General features: G+C 41.0%; 1 protein-coding gene across 2 annotated transcripts in view; it reads left to right on the top strand.

The window, feature by feature from the left end:
- LOC121290628 (lysosome-associated membrane glycoprotein 1-like) overlaps positions 1 to 9,032 on the top strand; it is a 30,512-nt gene extending 21,480 nt beyond the window's left edge. For both annotated transcript variants that reach the window (XM_041211307.1, XM_041211308.1), the window contains exons 6-9: positions 2,012 to 2,134; positions 4,380 to 4,452; positions 6,246 to 6,416; positions 6,741 to 9,032. In XM_041211307.1, coding sequence (XP_041067241.1) covers positions 2,012 to 2,134; positions 4,380 to 4,452; positions 6,246 to 6,416; positions 6,741 to 6,880 — 507 coding nt within the window. In that variant the 3' untranslated portion in view covers positions 6,881 to 9,032. The remainder of the gene's footprint in view (positions 1 to 2,011; positions 2,135 to 4,379; positions 4,453 to 6,245; positions 6,417 to 6,740) is intronic.
- The last annotated feature ends 6,840 nt before the right edge of the window (positions 9,033 to 15,872 follow it).

The following is a 15,872-nucleotide window of genomic DNA, read 5'->3' as shown; positions in this document are numbered from 1 at the left end:
TAGAAATTATATGGTTTGAAGGACACTATTATTTGAATAAGTGACCTTATGGTTTGTTTCTTAACATTAACCAACATAGCCATCTATATCTGTGATCAGATGAATACAGAAAGTTTTGGATAACTTCCTATTATATTGTCCTATCTGTGCAATTGGTAACTCCTAATGGCATTTAGATAGCCTCTTCAATATAAAAAGCATTCCAAGTGCTCAGGTTGGATATAGAGGAACAGAGGTTAGCAAGTTTGACTCGAAGCTTGGCCAAGAAGCTAGGTTTTTAATGTAGGGAGGTGACAGGATGGAGAGAGGGGTTTAGGGAGGGCATTCCAGAAAGTTGGACTGAGGGATTTTGTGGGGTCTCATTGCAGGCTGTGTGAATGGACAGAGAAGGGGATGGTGTCTGCAAATGACTTGAGTTTGTGGTTGGGTGTGATGATAGCTGACTTTGGTCTACTCATGTTCAGAAGTCGTGATTCTGTCTACTTTTGATCTTCAGAAAAGTGATGGCAGGAGTCATCAGCAGTGCGATCAAGCAGCACTTGCTCAGCAATAACTTGCTACTGGTACTCTGTTTGGGTTCTACCAGGGCCACTCAGCTCCTGACCTTGTTACAGCCTTGGTTCAAACATGGACAAAAGAGCTGAACTGTAGAGGTGAGGTGAGAGTGACTGCCCTTGACATCAAGGCAGCATTTGACCCAGTGTGGCATCACAGAGCCCTAGCAAAACTGGAGCCAATGGAAATTGGGGTGAGGCGGGGGGAATCTCTCTGTTGGTTGGAGTCATACTTAGCACAAAGGTGGTTATTGGAGGTCAATCGTCTCAGTTCCAGGATATCACTGCAGCAGTTCCTCAAGGTTCCTGGGCCCAGCCATCTTCAACTGCTTCATCATTGACCTTCCTTCCATCATACAGTTAGAAGTGGGGATGTTCGCTGATGATTGTGCAAGGTTCACCATTCGCGACTCCTCAGATACTGAAGCAGTCCATGTCCAAACACAGCAAGACCTGGACAATATCCAGGCTTCAGCTGACAAGTGGCAAGTAACATTTGCACCACACAAGTGCCAGGCAATGATCATCTCCAACAAGAGAGAATCTGACCATTGCCCCTTGACAGTCAATGGCATTACCATTGCTGAATCCCCCACTATCGACATCCTGGGGGTTACCATTGACCAGAAACTGGACTGGACTAGCCATATAAATACTGCGCCTACAAGAGCAGCTCAGAGTCTGGGAATCCTGCGGTGAGTAAGTCACCTCCTGACTCCCCAAAGCCTGTCCTCCATCTACAAGGAATAAGTTAGGAGTGTGATGGAATACTCCCCACTTGCCTGCATGAGTGCAGCTTCAACAACATTCAAGAAGCTTGACACTATCCAGGACAAAGCCTGCTTAATTGGTACCCAAACACAAACATTCACTCCCTGCACCACCAACTCATAGTAACAGCAGTATATACCTTCTACAAGATGCACTGCAGGAACTCACCAAGGCACTTTAGACAGCACCTTCCAAACCCACCACTGCTACTATCTAGAAGGACAAGGGCAGCAAATAGATGGGAACACCACCACCTGGAATTTCCCCTCCAAGTCACACACCATCCTGACTTGGAACTATATTGCCATTCCTTCATTGTCAATGGGTCAAAATCTGGAAGCCCCTCCCTAACAGCACTGTGGATGTACCCACAACACATGGACTGCAGTGGTTTAAGAAGGCAGCTCATCATCACCACCTCAAGCGCAATTATGGGTGGGCAATAAATTCTGGTCTAGCCAGTGATGCCCACATCCCATAAATGAATTTTTTAAAAAATCCATGACTTGACAGTGCTCATAGGGTTGAGAACGGTGATGAAGATGTAGAATTAGAATTACATGTGGAGGGGGTGTTAGCAGGAAGGAAAAAATTGGAGAATTAAAATCATGCTTGGTTACTTGCTATAATAACCACTTGCACTATTGCAAAATAGAATGTGAATGAGTGTATTTTTCTTCTCGTAGACTGCATTGAAAATTTTTAACATCCAGCCAAACTTAACACATTCGGATGGAAACTGCAGCGATGATCGTGCATCTCTTCAGTTGGCAGATAAGTGGACCAAGCTGAATTTTGTGTTTGTTGTGGTGAGTTAAGGATGATGCATTAAATATATATGTTACGCAAGATCCATTGTGTTTCATTTTGCTGATGTGTATTTTTAGAAGAGAGTTTTTCATTTGGTTTTCTCCTATTTCCCTGCATCTTGTGAAAATGATAACTTTGTTTTGAGTAGAGTAAAACTCATTGGTGATGTTCTCTTTGGTTATGCTGCCTTTGACCGTTCTTCGTGTATGAACATGAAAACACTTAGCAATGTTTTTGTTTTGGGGCATTAGAGCTCAGGCCTTTTTCCTTGACTTCAACTGACCCGGAGCCCCACATGAATCATTTGATAGCAATAAGAAATGATTAACTTTCTGCCTCGTATGAGGTTGTTGAGATAATAATAGTTCCCTTCCTGCATCCTGGATATGATTACCAACTCAGCTCAGACTGGGAACCTATTTAGAATTTTTCCTGGTCTGTTTCATTCAAGATCTGCATGTATTGTGTATTTACCCGCAGACCCATTGGCTCTTTCTTACCTGAAATAGTCTGAACAAACTCCTTAGTCACAAAATTTAACTTCAGGTAAATGTGGGGTGTCACAATCAAGTTATCAGTTCCAGTTTTTGGTTTGTCAGTCGTGTAGTCCTTGGCAGGTGGGGGGTAAGTGCAGGTTGATTCTGTTAATTGCATAAATTAAGGTTAAGTATATACAGGTGGAGGACATTGATTATATGTGCTCAAGTAATCATCCAAAGAGACACTGGTGCAGGAGTAGAGTTAGGAGTTACACACTTGGTAACCTTTCACTCTGAATAAATCTAAAACTGAGTAAAGATTGGCTTCTGATTTCCTGCTTCACCAAATGGCTGTCAGGAGTTTAAAATCTTCAATCCTAGTGTATGTAATGGATACGCTGAATTTGGAGACCCAGCTTAAGTAATCTTCTCCCTCAGTCATTGTAAACTGAACCATTAAATGGCAAATTGGGTTAGTCTGCCTCAATGTTGCCTTGCGCTATTAAACCCATGTCTCATTGCAGCAAAAACAAAAATACCTGGAAAAACTCAGCCGGTCTGGCAGCTTCTGTGGAGAGGAGCACCTCTCTGCTCCTCTCCATAGATGCTGCCAGACCTGCTGAGATTTTCCAGGTATTTTTGTTTTGGATTTCCAGCATCTGCGGTTTTTTCTTTTTATCTCAATGCAGCAAGACCTGGACAATATCCAGGCTTGGGCTGATAAGTGGCAAGTAACGTTCATGCCACACATGTGCCAGACAACCATCGCGCCTTGACGTTCAATGGTATTACCATCACTGAATCCCCCACTATCAACATCCTGGGGGAGTTACCATTGACCAGAAACTGAACTGGACCAGCCAGGTGGTCTTGTGGCTTCAAGAGCAGTTCAGAGGCTAGGAATCCTGCGGCGAGTAACTCATCTCCTGACTCCTCAAAGTCTGTCCATCATCTACAAGTCTGAAGTGTGTTGGAATTCTTCCCACTCTGCCTGGATGAGTGCAGCTCCCACAACACTCAAGAAGCTTGGCATCGTCCAGGACAAAGCAGCCTGCTTGATTGGCACCACGTCCACATTCACTCCCTCCACCACCGATGCACAGTAGCAGCAGTGTAAGCCATTTACAAGGAATCCACCAAGGCTCCGTAAATAGCACCTTCCCAACCTACGGCCACTACCATCTAAAAGGACAAGGACAGTAGATAGATGGGAACGCCACCACCTAGAAGTTCCCCTCCAAGTCATTGTCATCCTGACTTGGAAATATAGCACCATCCCTTTACTGTTGCTGGGTTAAAATCCTGGAACTCCCTCTCTAACAGCACTGTGGGTGTACCTACACCACAGCGACTGCAGCGGCTCAAGAAGGCAGCTCACCACCACCTTCTCAAGGGCAACCAGGGATGGGCAATAAATGCTGGCCCAGCCAGCGAAGCCCACGAATTTTAAAAAGTCTTAAATGTACAAAGTTAACATTTACCAGAACTGTGGGTATTTAGAATCTTGTTAAAGCAACTTTCAAAAATCCTCTGTTGGATGAGGAATTGTAATTGACTTTGTACTGATGCTATTCGTTTAAACTGACATTATTACTTGAGGCAATGTTCTGTTATGCAAAGAATTGCTGACTTTACTTTGAAAATGCATTACAGAAGACCATAGTAGTGCTCACTGGTTTTGTAAAGAACTAGCTCTCTGTTACTCAGGTGTGATTGCATAATGATATTTAGCTTGTAATGTGAAATCTGCTGTCTTTTTGTTCAGAATATTACTACCAATAAGTTTTACCTGAAGGAGCTCTCTATTTCCACGCACATTGTTTCGCCTGCTGCTGGAGGTAAGTTTCAACCTTCAGAAAATGCACCTTGGTGCAATTAAAATGGTGGATAGTTGTGGCAAACTATTATTCAGATAGGCCTAGGTGTGCACTATTTGGATTTGAAATACCCAATCTTCTAGAAGGAGCTGCCTGTTTAACATTAGACAATGTATTTATAGAAGGACCAATGCTATATTATTTCTAGACTTGCATCTTACATTAATGGAATTGCAATGTCACTCAATTTCAGAAATTGAAAAATGCTATTGGGAATATTCTTTGTAGAACTTACAACTGGGTCCTGCAATTTGACTGCATGGGGAGCGATTCATTAGTCTGGAGGAGGATCTCTTTTTTTGACAAAGCCAGGGATATAATGTCAGATTTTTGCTCACTTGGCCCACATTTTGGATTCCTAGTTTCTGTCAAAGGAGACTGAAGGCATGGACCTAGCTGTACTACATCCTTCACCTCCTTGCTGGTTTTGTCTGTGTCACCAATGAAAATATTTATAATTTTTAATTAGCTGCAAAATACTGTTCAAAATTTTGGGTTTTGTTTGCATTCGATATTTAATACATCTTTTTAACAAACCCATGCTAAGATTAATCCCCAGGTTCCACTGTCCCTGCATGTGTGTTAGAACTGTGCCATTAACTACATTGCCTCTACCTATCCTTTCTGTCAAAGTACATCCCCCTGCGCTTCTCAGGGGGTACTGGGGAGAATATAGTATAGTGAATGCAATAAGAAGCAGGTGACAGGGACAATATACTGTGGAGGAGTGAGGTAATATATATTGGGGGGGGGGGGCTTGAAGGAGTGTGTAGAGGAATACCCTCAATGGAAAGGTGATAGGTGTGATTCAAGGGTGTACCAATGGATAAAGTTATAAAAATGGCTTTTATAAATTGAGGCGTAGATTACAAGTGGAAAGAAATTGTGGTAAAATGTATATAAAATACTGATTAATCTACAGTTGCTACCCAAACTGTGGACAATATTATATCATTATAGAAGTAGGAAAGGTCTAATGTTTGAAATTTTTTAAATTTATAAAGGGTAGTCAATGGGAAAAGACTATCTCCTTTGAGTAATGGTGCTTTGCTCAAGAAATTGAAGGTTCTTGAACTGTACAATAAGAATAAATGTCTGTTGGAAAATATATATCTGCAATTAGAATTCTTTGTTTTGAATTCAGTTTTTTCTTGTATCAATACTTTCACCTTCCCTACTCTGATTTTGGTCTGAATTGAGGCTATGTCTCTATTTGAGGTTAGTTCTTAATCCAGGTTAATTATAACTTGTTACTGTGGGGGGAAAAATTCAGATGGAATACAGTAGTCTAATAGATGTAGTACTGCACTATTAATTCAGAAATTAGTTCCAAATCCCATCAGTAAATCTCTGGTAATGTGCCGATCAGCACCAAAAGAAAAGCCATGAAAGCCTCAGGATTATCAATTTTAAAACCCAGCTTGGTTCATTAATGTATCTTAGGATATCTGGCCTGTGTGTAACTTTATCATCACTCTGTGCTTGACTCCTACTACCCTCAGGGTGACTAGAAATGGACCACAAAATGCCAGTGTCACTGACATTCTGAAAACAAATCCAATACAAGGCTCTATACGTGAAGGTTTTACTGTATTCTCCTATTGCTGATAGTCTTGCCCCAATGTAAGGTTGACAATAACTGGGATACTGTTTATTCTTGGAAGATTTTACTTTTGTTTCACTTTCTATTGCCTCCCTAGACATTGCAACAACCTGAATTCTGTTCTTCCATTTCCTTTGATTTTCATAATTAGGAAAGGAATTTATGGCCAAAAATGAAAGCCTGAACTACCTACAGACAACTTTAGGCAAATCTTATATGTGCCATTCCGAACAAACACTGCAGGTGAACCCAAGCTTCTCCATCAATGCATTTGAGCTCCATGTTCAGCCATTCGGAGTAAACAACTCAAAATATGCAACTGGTAGGTTATCGCAATTTTAATATATTAATACTTTGCTAAATGCATCATGTGAACAAGATGGTTGAGTGATTATCTCCTATCATGCATATCATTAAAGAGTTCCTTATAAAGACTTGACGCTATCTTGATAGCAGAAGTCTTCAATTACATTATACAGTATTCCGTATCGGCCTCAATTAGCTTTGTCTATAGAAATGAAAGGTGCATTGACCTGATTACATGTATTTTGACTACCTTACATTAAAGGATGCCATCTGCATTATTTGAGGTTCTGAAGCTAGCTTTAAGCAATGAGTTTTTAAATCTTAATTTTTGTTTTGTCAGCTGAAGAATGCCAAATGGATAAAGACAACATGTTGATCCCAATCATTGTTGGTGCAGCTCTTGCTGGCCTTGTACTTGTTGTGTTGATTGCTTATCTGATTGGAAGGAAGAGGAGCCACGCTGGATATCAAACCATTTAACCTCACATAGATTTAGCTATTCCACCTCTGTAACTAATTCTTTTTCAAAGAAATGCACGCACATTCTCTCTGGAATCTTGGGCATGGACCTCTGTTAAAGGGAGTTTGAGAGAAAAATGTTTACTGACAAACGGAACCCTCTGCCTGACAACTTGCTTCTAACATTATATGTTTTTAACCATATATGGTGAAATATTTCCCAGCGCACCCTTCCCCCATTGCCCCTCGGCCTTGAGATGGAGTATAATCATTACAGTGTCCAACTCTGGGGTCAGTGTTCCAATTGGGGAAAAAATGCATGGTAGCTAAATGCAAACTGAAACCCAAGACCTACCCCAATTAGAAAATGCAATGTTGCCGGGAGGGTATGCACACTTAATTCGGGTTGTGAGAGAGTGGCAACTGTGTGCCAACTTTCCACATTTCTGTTCTACAACTGGTTCCTTTATCCCAGGAGCAGATGCGCTGTGGACAAGGTCAAGGCTTGTTTATGTTATGGAGTACAGCCAACCAAGAGAGACCAGTTTTTCGGCAGAGGTTGTACTACTGTAGTGCAAGAGCACCTTGGGAAAAGGACTGTTTGTGAGTAAATTCATAACATTTCACACTTCCGCTGTGTAACCAAGAGTGTTAATTCCTGCTTTACAAAAGTAATGGTGTGTTGTGCAAAATTAATTTTTTTGGCTAATTAGATTTAACTTTTCCATAGGGGTGTGTGTATGTATACACAAACACGTGTGCCTGTAAATTAGGCTATTTGCAAATTATGCTCCCATCCTCTTTCCTCCCTCCCTCTCCACCCCCGCCACCACACTAAAAAAAAAGTAAATTACAATGGCTGGAGCATTGGTAGATTTAATTCGGGTTGTGTATTCTTTAATCATTGGAATGATACCTTTAGGAAAGGACTTGTCATCTGCTCCTTGGCATTTTTTCCCCACAGGAAAAAAACACCTTGGTGTAGATTGTGTTACAGTGTTTGACCTTTTTGCAAAGAAAAGCATAATAATGCTCTCACCTTGCTAGCATTTCACTATTGTTACCATTCACATTGTGATTGTATGGACATAAAACAAAGTGCATTGGGTGTGAGCAGCTTTTTCTGTTTAAATCAGTGTTAAACCTGCAACAGCTTCACTAATTGCTGATAGATAAAACCAGCTGAATGTGGAATCAAATCCAGAGTTCAAACTAGTTTGTGGTAGTCATCTTGTGTATGTGTTGTGTGAACTTTGATCTGTAAACTTGAAGAATGTTGGTTGGACTAAAGGATACCCCAGCGCATTTAGCACACACTGTTCTCACCAATGCTCTCAATATAAATATAATTTAAGCTTGGTTTAGCTTGATGGCCACCTAATTTAAATCTGGTTTATGGTATTAAAAACTTTTTTCCTGGGTTATATTTTTAAGCTGTTGATTTATGCTTTTGGGTGATCTCTACTGAGTGCTCTACAAATGGTTAGGAGCTGGCACTCTGTTCTCTTCTCCCCGTTTTTTAAAAATTAATTAAACTGTGTGCATTTTTTTTGTGACTGCACTTTTTCAGGCATGTCTTACCGTATAAAATTTCAGCCTGCCAATCGTGCTTAAGAGCTTGTTTGGGACTGTTGACTGAAGACTTGGCACATAAGGTGTATGCATTGCCTATAACCGTGCTAATAAAGGATTTGTTTCTCAAAGGGCTATGTGCTGGTTTCCCTTCTGTTAAAGGCATTTGGCCAGCTCTCCCGATTGGATAACAAAGGGAATATTTTGTCGCACAATCACTTATCAAGTGTTGATCATTTGTTATTGAGAAAGTCTGTTTCTAAGATTGCATCTGGTTAGCAAGTCTTTGTATTGGGAAGGAGGAGGCAAACATTCTTCTTGACCATGTAACTGCATCAAGTCTGAAGTTATGCTTGTATGATTTCCTGCAGCATATTTAGGGCCTTTTTGTTTTACAAGAAATGTTTTCATCAACATTGCAAGTTGCTCTGTTTTTACATGACTTGCTTGATTTGACCTGTTTGCACTCTGTTCCATTCCTTTTTTTGTACTTTGCTTTTTTGAGTTTTTTTGTTTCTGTAATCTAGTTTGATGTTGGAGATGAAACTTTCCTGACTTGTACTTGTGCACCAATAAAATTATTTCTATTCTGTCTGCCAAACATGTTTTTAGGTTTACATTAAAAGCATAGTCAGATTTGCCTCTGACAAAGGATTATCTTTCATAATTTAATATGACCAAGCTTTTGGATATCTGTCCAAATTTCCTCATGTGGCTTGGTGTCAAATTTTGTTTGATTAAAGATCCTGTGAAGTGCCTTGGGACATTTTGCTATGTTAAAGACACCATATCAATGTAAGTTGTTGTACAATGTCACACTGAATTCTGATAAATTTGCTACTTTGCATGGGCAGATTCACCAAGTGCATAGCAAGTTTCACACAAATAATATCCTGCTATTCTCTTTTCCTCGCGTCTTAACTTCCTTTTTGTTCTCTGCTTCTCTTTATTCTGTGACATAAAGTGCAAATTTGCGATGGGCCACTGGTTAATAAGAATTCAGTTCTGTGTCTTTCAGCAATGAGACAATTAATATAAGGGTTAAGGAAGGAGAATTTTAGATGTTGAATTATGGGCATATCCAAATGGATCAGGCTGGGTGAAGTGTTACAAGCAAAAGACTTGAGTTTAGGAACAGCCCAATGTCAAGCAGTAAGCCAAAGACACAAAAACCTCTCTGCAGTGGAGAGCTAAGAGTTGATGGATTTAAACTTGTTTCGCCAACTTAAAAGAAAGCACTGTAGAGACATCAGGTAAATTTAGTTAGGCGAGCTGATTTTAGCTCTGAGCTTAGAAGTCAGATACCCTGAAGGGGTCTGTTGACTGCAAAGCTCCACTGTTCCTCAAAGTCTCAGTTTCTGTTTTGTATCTCCTATAAACCTTGGGTTGTATTAATGCTGCCAGTTTCTTGGGACATTGTGATGTGGGCGCACATCAATACAAAAATGCAAATATAACTCAAAAGTCTCATTATTATAACTATTGCGTTAAAGCCCAGGATTGGATGACCGCTTCAAACTGGCTATTTACAAAGAAGCTGAGAAAAATCCAGCCTAAGTTTAAAACCAAAAGGATTTTGGGGTTGTCGGCAGCAGTTAACCCTCAATTCGAGGTTGACGTATACTCAGGGTTGAGAATTTCTGCCATGGGTGGTGGCGAGACTGAACAGGCATATGGGCAGGATGTGCCATGAGGTAGTGCCTATGATTATTGCACTTTTGAATAGAAAAAACACCCTTTAATTTAATGTCTGAATTGGATGATATACTGTCTGATTGGAGACACATATAAAAATGACACTAAGACATGGTGGCAAGTACTGTGTAACTGAGCTGTATTAGACCTTGAGAAAGTGTCACTGACCATCTGTGTGTTGGTGGAGTGCATTGTTACATCGTATTCACAGCAGAAACTGGCCATTTGGCCCATGCCTGTGTTTATGCTCCATACAAGCTTCCTCCAAACCTTCATCTAGGCCCATCAACATAGACTTTGATTTCTTTTTCCCTCATATGTTTATCTAGCTTCCTGTTAGACTGTGGAATTCTAGAAGGCTCAGCTTGTTGCATGGATCCTGTCAATAAACCTTTTTTTAAAAAGCACTGTTAAATTAAAATGTGTAGATTCAGAGTGAAGACATGAGTTAAGTCCTCACTCTGAAGACATGCTTTCCATCTCGTTCGCTCATTATATGGGCAATTTGAATGATCAGTTCAGTCCTTGAGTATTGGGAAACTGCCATCAGTTAATTTCCCTTTGTCTGCATGGGATTTGTGCCTGTAATGGAGATCTTGCACCTTATGTTCACTCTCCAGCCTAGTGCACTGGCATGCTGTGCAACACAACCAGGGCTTCCAAGCACATTCCATGGCAACTGGATTGAGGCCACCGGCTGGATTTTTTTCCTTTTCCAAATAATCAAGAATATGCTTATTGCTTGGGGTTTTTTTGCCTAATGCAGTTTGATGGAAATATTCTGGCTTTGAGGTGCTCTCTTTGTTTTTGTGACCTTGCCGGACCTATGTTGAAGCAGCACAACTTTGTTGATGTCTTCCCAGTAGCAGTGCATTGAAAGAGATGAAAGGACTGGGCATGACGTAGAGGAACAAATCTGCAAGGAAATTGCTGGGATGCAGCATTATAGAGTAGTTATAATGGGAGGCTTTAATTACCTGGATGTAGACTGGAACGGTGTTAGTGTAAAGGGCAGAGGGAGCAAAAATACCTAGATTGTGTTCAGGAGAATTTTCTACAGCAGTATGTGACCAGCCCAACAAGAAAGGAGGCACTGCTAGACCTGGTTCTTGGAAATGAGGTGAACCAAGTAGATCAAGTGTCAAAGGGGGAACATTTAGCAGACTGTGATCATTGTCTCATAAGGTTTAGGATGATGGTAGAAAAGGACAAAGAGAAATCAAAAGTAAGAATGATTAACTGGAGGAGAGCTGACTTCAATGGGGCAAGAACAGAGCTGGGCCAGATAGACCCAGTGGGAAAAAGCTGAACAATGGGCTCCCTTCAAAAAAAGAAATTGTTCGGGCACAAACAAGGCATATTCCCTCAAGAGGGAAAGGTAGGGCAAACAAATCCAGAACTCCCTGCATGAAGAAGGAATTGGAAATTAAGATAAATAAGAAAAAGTGTTAATTACAGGTACCAGGTAGAATACAATTGAGAACAAAAACAGAATTACCTGGAAAAACTCAGCAGGTCTGGCAGCATCGGCGGAGAAGAAAAGAGTTGACGTTTCGAGTCCTCATGACCCTTTGAATACAATTGAGATCCAGGCTGAAAACATAATGTTCAAAGGAGAGATGAAAAAGCAATTCAGAGAAGCGAAGACGGATTATAAGAAAAGATTGGCAGCCAACATAAAGGGGAATCCCAAATCTATAGGTGCATTATTAGTGAAAGGGTGGTAAAAGGAGTAGAGCCGATTAGGGACCAAAAGGGGATTTGCACATAGAGGTAGGGACATGGCTGAGGTGTTAAATGAATACTTTGCATTTGTCATTACGAAGGAAGCAGATGCTACCCAGGCAGGAGTAAACTCTGTCACTAGAAGGCTTCAAAATTGAAAAGGAGGTGCTATTGGATAAATGGTCATTACTTAAAGTTGACAAGGTACCAGGACTGGATGAGATGCATCTGAAGATATTGAAGGAAGTGAGAGTGAAAATTGCAGGGGCACTATCCATAATCTTTCAGTCTCTAGACTCAAGGGAAGTGCCAGAGGACTGGAGAATTGCAAATGTTACACCCTTGTTCAAAAATGATTGTAGGGATAAGCCCAGCAATTACAGATCAGTTTGACTCTAGTGGTGGGGAAGCTTCTAGAAACAATTATATGGGATAGAATCGATAGTCACGTTGAAAAATGTGGGTTGATTAGGAAGAGGTAGCATGGATTTCTTAAGGAAAAATCATGTTTAACTAAATTGCTGGAGTTTTTTTGAAGAGATAATAGAGGGATGATGAGAGTAATGCTGTTGAGGTGGTGTACATGGACTTCTAAAAGGCATTCGATACAGTGCCACACAACAAACTTGTGAGAAAAGTTGTAGCTTATGGAATAAATTGGACATTAGCAAAATGGTTACAAAATTGGCTGAGTAATAGGAAATAGCCAGCGAAAGTTAATGGGTATTTTTCAGGCTGGAGGAAAGTTTGTAGTGGAGTTCCCCTCATATTTGGACTCTTGCTCATCCTGATACATAATGATCTAGATCTTGGTGTGCAAGAGACAGCCTTAAAGTTTGCAGATGATACAAAACTTGGAAGAGTTGTAAACTGAGGAGAGTGTATAAACTTCAAAAGGACATAGACAATTTGGTGGAGTGGGCAGATAGATGGCAGATGAAGTTCAATACGGAGAAGTATGAGGTGATCCATTTTGGTAGGATGAAAACGGAGAGACAATATAAAATTAGGGGTACAACTCTAAAGGGTGTGAAGGAGCTGAGGGACCTGGGTATATACATGCATAAGTCATTAAAGGTGGCAGAGAGCAGTTAAAGCATACAGTATCTTGGGCTTTATTAATAGTTGTATAGAGTACACGAACAAGGAGGTTATGCTGAACTTGTTATTGACACTGGTTAGACCTCGGAATATTGTGTACAGTTCTGGGTACCATACTTTCGGAAGGATGTGAACTCGTTGAAGAGAGTGCAGAAGAGGTTTACAAGAATGCTTTCAGGGGTGAGAAACTTCAGTGATAAAGATAGTTTGGAGAAGTTGGGATTGTTCTTGGAGCAGCGAAAGCTAAGAGAAGATTTGATAGAGGGAGTTCAAAATCATGAGGCTGGTCAGAGTAGATAGGGAGAAACTGCTCCTGCTCTTAAAAGGTTTGAGAATGAGACAGCACACATTTAAATTAATTTGCAAAAGAAGCAAATGCAACGTGAGAAAAAACTTCTTCACACAGCAAGTGGTTCGGGCTTGGAATGCACTGCCTCGAAGTGTGGTGGAGGCAGGTTCAATCGAGGCATTCGAGGGCATTAGATGATTTGAATAGAAACAACGTGCAAGGTTATGGGGAAAAGGCAGAAGAATGGCAAGTCATAATGCTTATTCATGAGCCCATGCAGACATGATGGGCCTCAATGGCCTCCAGTACTGTTAACAATTTTCTGATGAGTCATCTGTTTGATTAACAGGCACTTTCTACCCCTTTGTATTACTACCCTCCTGAGATAAAAGCCTAACAATCCATTTTCCTCTTTTTTTTGTATCTGTCCACTTGTGGCTAAACTGGTTTGCCTTGTGCTTTTGTCCTTAAAATCTACTGTTGCTTGAGAATACAGTTCAGAGTGACATAGAATATACCACACAGAAACAGGCCCATTTGGCCCAACTATTCATGCTCCATAAGAGTCTTCTTCATGTTCTAACCCCATTAGCCTATTCTCTTTTGTGTGTTTATCTAGCTTCCCTTTAAACATCAAGAATTGATTGACAGCATGTAAAAAGACCATTCGATCAGTTGCGCTGAAAAAGAGCCACCCAGTTTAATGCCTGTTTCCAACACTTGGTCCATTGACCACAGCACTGCAAGTTTATGTCCAAGTCTGATGGTTTTGCCTCTACCATTCTCCAGGCAGTTTATTCCAGGCCTCTAGTACCCTCTGGGTGAATAAGTTTCTCCTCAATTCCCCTCTATTCCTTCTACTTTAAATCTAATCTCCCTGGTTATTGTCCCATCTGTTATGTAGTTCCTTTCTATTCACTCTTAGCTCAGCCTCTCATTTTATGCTATTTGTATATAATGTCTCAACTATTCCAGGTTGTAACAAGTTCCACATTCTAACCACCCTGGCTAAAGAAGTTTCTCTTGTTTTCCTTATTGGATTTTTAGTGACTATTTTGTATTTATGACACCAGCTTTGGACTTGCACGATGGAACATTTCTACATCCACCCCATTAAACCGTTTCATAATTTTAACAATCTCTCTCAGGTCACTCCTCAAGCCTTTTCAAGAGAAAAGAGTTCCGAACTATTCAATCCGTCCTGATAGGTGTAACAGGTAGGATTTTCCGTTCCCCCCTGCCATGGGACCAAATATTCAAACCGGAAGTCAGTGGACTTTTTGCTGATCTGTCAAATTTTCTATCCCGCTGATACAATTCCCAAGGTGCGTAAGACTAGAAGATCCTGCCCAACCTCTCAGTTCTGATATTCTAGTAAATATTTTTTTTGCACCTCCGGTGCCCCTTTTTTTTCATAAGAGGGAAGCCAGAACTGTAACAGTACTTGTGACCTAATCTAAGCTCCATAAAAGTTTAAGCTTGCACGATGTGGATTTGTTTCAATGGCAGTACAGCGGTAATGTTACTGGACACGTAATCCAGAGGCCTGAACTAAGATATCAGGAACGGAGACACATGTTCAAATCCCATCATGGCAACTGGTGGGATTTAAATTCAGCTAATTAATACATCTAGGATTAAAAAGCTCGCCTTGGTTATAATGACAAAAAACTACCAGATTGTCATAAAAACCTGGGCAGGATTTTACAATTGGCGTGCAGGGGCCAGGCCCAACATACCGACATGTAATGACGTCGGGCAAGCGTCCCGATATCATCACTCAGTCCATAATTTTTATATCGATTCAATCTCCCTGAGGCAGCCCCGAGCCTCAGGGAAATTGAAGCACTCTTTCGCACAAATGCGCAAAAGAGCGCTGGCCCCAACTCTCCCTCCTCTCCCCGCCCACACAGGTTGCACTATGCGCTACTTGTCGCATCTTACACTGGGAGGGCCTTAATTGGCCCGCCTGCATAAAATGGAGGCGTGGAGCCGATCACGGGCAGCGATTGGCTCTGCACCAGCTCCTGCCGGGCCCACCCGCCTAGGGAAGGAAACCCCTTGTCTTTACCTGGTCTGCTCAAAATGTGACTCCAGACGAACAACGATGTGGTTGGCTTTTAACTGCCCCCTAAAATGGCCTAGCAAGTCATTCAGTCGTATTGCGCTGCTACAGAAAGGTTGCAAAGGGATAAAACCAGATGGACCACCTGCCATTCAGCTAGCCTGAAGGCACCCAAAGTTGCTGTCGGTTTCTGAACTCTGACAATTTTACCATCTACCGCCACAAAATCTGGGCTACGATTTTTATCTGAGGCCCAGCAGTCACTGCAGTCTGTAAAGCCTGCATGCAAGTTGTACGTTTTGAAACAACATCATATGCAAACAGTCCACGCAGAATAACTTTTATTGAAGATCAGAAGTCCATTAACACAGACACGTTCTTCTTTCTCTTCCATTGAAATGCAACAGATTTACATTGCTCTAGAATTCAATGCCTTCCTACTGTAATATTTGGTTTTAATTACTCCCTCCCCATTTTATTAATCCATTACAACAAACAAGTTAACCTCCATAATAAATGGGCAGGAGTTGATATAAATACTAAGTTAAATTTATCCAGTTACAACA

Source organism: Carcharodon carcharias, chromosome 18 (assembly GCF_017639515.1).
Source record: "Carcharodon carcharias isolate sCarCar2 chromosome 18, sCarCar2.pri, whole genome shotgun sequence".
Lineage (NCBI taxonomy): Eukaryota > Metazoa > Chordata > Chondrichthyes > Lamniformes > Lamnidae > Carcharodon > Carcharodon carcharias.
The sequence above is the reverse complement of the archived record's forward strand: the minus strand, read 5'-3'. Positions and strand labels throughout refer to the sequence as shown.